This window comes from Perca flavescens, chromosome 13, assembly GCF_004354835.1.
Source record: "Perca flavescens isolate YP-PL-M2 chromosome 13, PFLA_1.0, whole genome shotgun sequence".
NCBI lineage: Eukaryota > Metazoa > Chordata > Actinopteri > Perciformes > Percidae > Perca > Perca flavescens.
Genome location: NC_041343.1, coordinates 32,154,088 through 32,158,287, shown reverse-complemented (window position 1 = coordinate 32,158,287; position 4,200 = coordinate 32,154,088). Strand labels below are relative to the sequence as shown.

At 39.0% G+C, this 4,200-nt stretch overlaps 1 protein-coding gene across 1 annotated transcript in view; it reads right to left on the bottom strand.

Annotated features, from left to right (window-relative positions):
- Positions 1-1,592: 1,592 nt before the first annotated feature.
- Positions 1,593-4,200, bottom strand: part of LOC114566266 (homeobox protein CDX-1) — an 18,971-nt gene continuing 16,363 nt past the window's right edge. The window contains exons 2-3 of the mRNA XM_028594594.1: positions 2,689-2,837; positions 1,593-1,844 (exon numbers count right to left, since the gene is read on the bottom strand). Of these exons, the coding sequence (XP_028450395.1) occupies positions 1,593-1,844; positions 2,689-2,837 (401 nt within the window). The remainder of the gene's footprint in view (positions 1,845-2,688; positions 2,838-4,200) is intronic.

Sequence of the window (4,200 nt, the reverse complement as noted above, 5' to 3'; positions counted from 1 at the left end):
ATTGGGAAAGCTGTCCTCTCCAGATCTTCTGCAGGGTCTGTAATTCTTTGATGTGATGTGACCATTTTTACAATCAAGACAACAGTGTCAGCGGATTCCTCTTCATACATCACCACAGCATCGCTACTAAAGATACCACATGACCACAACGTGTCAGCGGCAGCAATCCATTCGTTTGTGAATTCGCCCGTGAGTGTTTTCTTATGGCTGCGTCATTCCATCAAATGGAAATATTCAACATTTCATTTTTGGTTATCTTCAGGCTATCTTTGGGAGCTATCAGATCTCCCCTAGAGAATTATAAAAGTGAGTTTGTAAGAAAGTTTAGACAAAACAACGCGAGTGTGCAGTGATGAATGGGCTCAGTATGTGGTACTTTTCTCTCATGTTTTATAAACTTGTTGCCCTATACCACAGGTGTCAAACTCAAGGCCCGCGGGCCAAATCTGGCCCCCTCGCAGATTGTGATCCGGTCCGCATATCAATTTAGGTTCACAATAGATTTTAGATCTAGTTTTTTGTAGATTCTTCAATGTTTTGTCGCTTTTTCTGAAGTTTTTGTCACTTTTGCAGACGCTTTTGGGGCCTTTTCTGGCATTTTTTTTCCAATGTATTTGATGCTTTTTTGACATTTTTTTTTGTCACTTACTTTATTTTACCTTACTTTCACTTTTCTTTGATGGCTAAGTTACTTTTTGGGGGGCTTTATGTGGAACAAACTGTAAGTGAGAAGGCTATATGAGACACGCAATAATCCAGTAAAAGATCCTTGACTTTTTCGATGAAATAAAAGCATGTGAATGAACTAAACATGACCGGCCCTTGATGTGATGGTGCGTTCTTTTTCGTCCACCGAAGTCGATCTACGAGTCGTTTTCCGGAGTTACGAACCGGAAGTTGCAAAAAGAGCGCCCCCCCCGAGGTCGTATATATACGACTCGTCAAGTCAGCGCAGTGGCCTAACGTTAACGTTTCATGTATCAAACTGTGAAATATATGTGTCTAATATGTCAATAACTGGGTGAATAGAATCCTAAATGTTACTAAAAATGTTACAAAAATCCATCTTTTCTCCGACTCGTAGTATTTGTGTGATAAAAAGAACGCAACAACCCCGCGGTTATTGGTTTTCCGACACGGATGTGACACTGTCACACTCGAGCTACTAGTCGCGATTACAAGACAAAAAGAACGCACCATGATTCTTAGTTTCCAGCGTGGCCCTCTGGGAAATTGAGTTTGACACCCCTGCCCTATATAGTTGCACTATAAAGTCTTGCAGTTAGCAGTAAATGTGCACCCAAAAACATGGCTGAACATGTGTCTTTTTGCAGGCTGATTTCACCCGAGACTTCCCAGCAAAGCAAAAAAAACCTCTGATCGCAATTAGGAATTTATCTGCAACAACAGTCAGAAGGGGAGAAGAAGTATCGTCGCCTGTCGACATTTTCTCACATTTTTCGACGAGCTTTTCGGGCAAGAAGCTGGCGGGCAAGGGGTGCAAAAAAAAAAAAAGTTCGTCTGGGAGAGTTTTTAAGTCCAGATCCCCGACATCAGCGTCATAATAAACACATATATTTTGATTCCCTCCCTCAGTATTCCTCTTTGATGTTCAGAGGCAGGGAGGACGGGGACACCAGCCCACTGTTGTTGCTGCCGCTGCTGCTCGTCACCATGGCGATGCTGTTCCCGCCGTTTCCGTGGACACCACCGCCTCCTCCGCCACCACCTCCTCCGCCACCGCTGCTGATGGGCGGCGTGGTCGTGGAGGACGCCGGCTGCTGGAGCTTCTTCTTGTTGATCTTTCGCTCTTTGGCTCGCCGGTTCTGGAACCAGATCTTCACCTGCAGCGGAAGAAAAAGGTGTTTTTATTCCCAATTTATACAAATAATGAGAACACTGATGTCATAGTCTTACAGAAAACTAAATATCTGCGTGATCCGCACGAAAACATTAGAAAATATATCGTAAAATATTTACAGTACAGGCCAAAAGTTTGGACACACCTTCTCATTCAATGTGTTTCCTTTTTATTTTCATGACTATTTACATCGTAGATTCTCACTGAAGGCATCAAAACTATGAATGAACACATATGGAATTATGTACTTAACAAAAAAGTGTGAAATAACTGAAAACATGTCTTATATTTTAGATTCTTCAAAGTAGCCACCCTTTGCTTTTTTTATTAATAAGGGAAATAATTCCACTAATTAACCCTGACAAAGCACACCTGTGAAGGTAAAACCATTTCAGGTAACTACCTCATGAAGCTCATTGAGAGAACACCAAGGGTTTGCAGAGTTATCAAAAAAAGCAAAGGGTGGCTACTTTGAAGAATCTAAAATATAAGACATGTTTTCAGTTATTTCACACTTTTTTGTTAAGTACATAATTCCATATGTGTTCATTCATAGTTTTGATGCCTTCAGTGAGAATCTAATTCTAATAAAATAAAGAAACACATTGAATGAGAAGGTGTGTCCAAACGTTTGGCCTGTACTGTATATATATATATATATATATATATATATATATATAATATATATATATAAATATATCACCCAATGCATGGGGGTGAAAATAAAAAAAACAGAAGATAACCCTATTTTTTTGGAGTTTCCATAATCCACACACACTGCTCTACGAGCCAATAAAAAGAGCAGTGATTTGTGTGTTGGTGTGTACCTGTCTCTCTGATAGGCCGAGCGTGGTGGCGAGCTCCGCCTTCCTCCGGATGGTGATGTATTTGCTGTAGTGGAACTCTTTCTCCAGCTCCAGGCGCTGGTGGTCCGTGTAGACCACCCGGTACTTGTCTTTGGTCCGCGTCTTTCCGTCTGGAAAACACAGAAACGTGACAACGCTTTCACTCAGACCCTGTTTTACACATCGTACATGGTTGGTTTTGGCAAATGCCACCCTAAAAGAAAGCCTCTTCCACCCCAGTTGGCAGCAACAAATTAAAAGTTATGGCTACAGTCAGTCAAAAACAGTTTGCTCCCACCTCTCACACATCTGCCACTCATCACCTGGGTCTTACCTTAATGCTTGTCCTGTGATAAAGCACCTTAATTCTATCACTGAGATCACATTGTATGGTCACTTATTCCTAATATACTTCTATCACACTTCTATATCTCCTATTAAGTGAGGTCACATTGTATGGTCACTTATTCCTAATATACTTTTATCACACTTCTATATCTCCTATTAAGTGAGGTCACATTGTATGGTCACTTATTCCTAATATACTTCTATCATACTTCTATATCTCCTATTAAGTGAGGTCACATTGTATGGTCACTTATTCCTAATATACTTCTATCACACTTCTATATCTCCTATTAAGTGAGATCACATTGTATGGTCACTTATTCCTAATATACTTCTATCATACTTCTATATCTCCTATTAAGTGAGATCACATTGTATGGTCACTTATTCCTAATATACTTCTATCACACTTCTATATCTCCTATTAAGTGAGGTCACATTGTATGGTCACTTATTCCTAAAATACTTCCATCATACTTCTATATCTCCTATTAAGTGAGGTCACATTGTATGGTCACTTATTCCTAAAATACTTCCATCATACTTCTATATCTCCTATTAAGTGAGGTCACATTGTATGGTCACTTATTCCTAATATACTTCTATCACACTTCTATATCTCCTATTAAGTGAGGTCACATTGTATGGTCACTTATTCCTAATATACTTCTATCACACTTCTATATCTCCTATTAAGTGAGGTCACATTGTATGGTCACTTATTCCTAATATACTTCTATCACACTTCTATATCTCCTATTAAGTGAGGTCACATTGTATGGTCACTTATTCCTAATATACTTCTATCACACTTCTATATCTCCTATTAAGTGAGGTCACATTGTATGGTCACTTATTCCTAATATACTTCTATCACACTTCTATATCTCCTATTAAGTGAGGTCACATTGTATGGTCACTTATTCCTAATATACTTCTATCACACTTCTATATCTCCTATTAAGTGAGGTCACATTGTATGGTCACTTATTCCTAATATACTTCTATCATACTTCTATATCTCCTATTAAGTGAGGTCACATTGTATGGTCACTTATTCCTAATATACTTCTATCACACTTCTATATCTCCTATTAAGTGAGGTCACATTGTATGGTCACTTATTCCTAATATACTTCTATCACA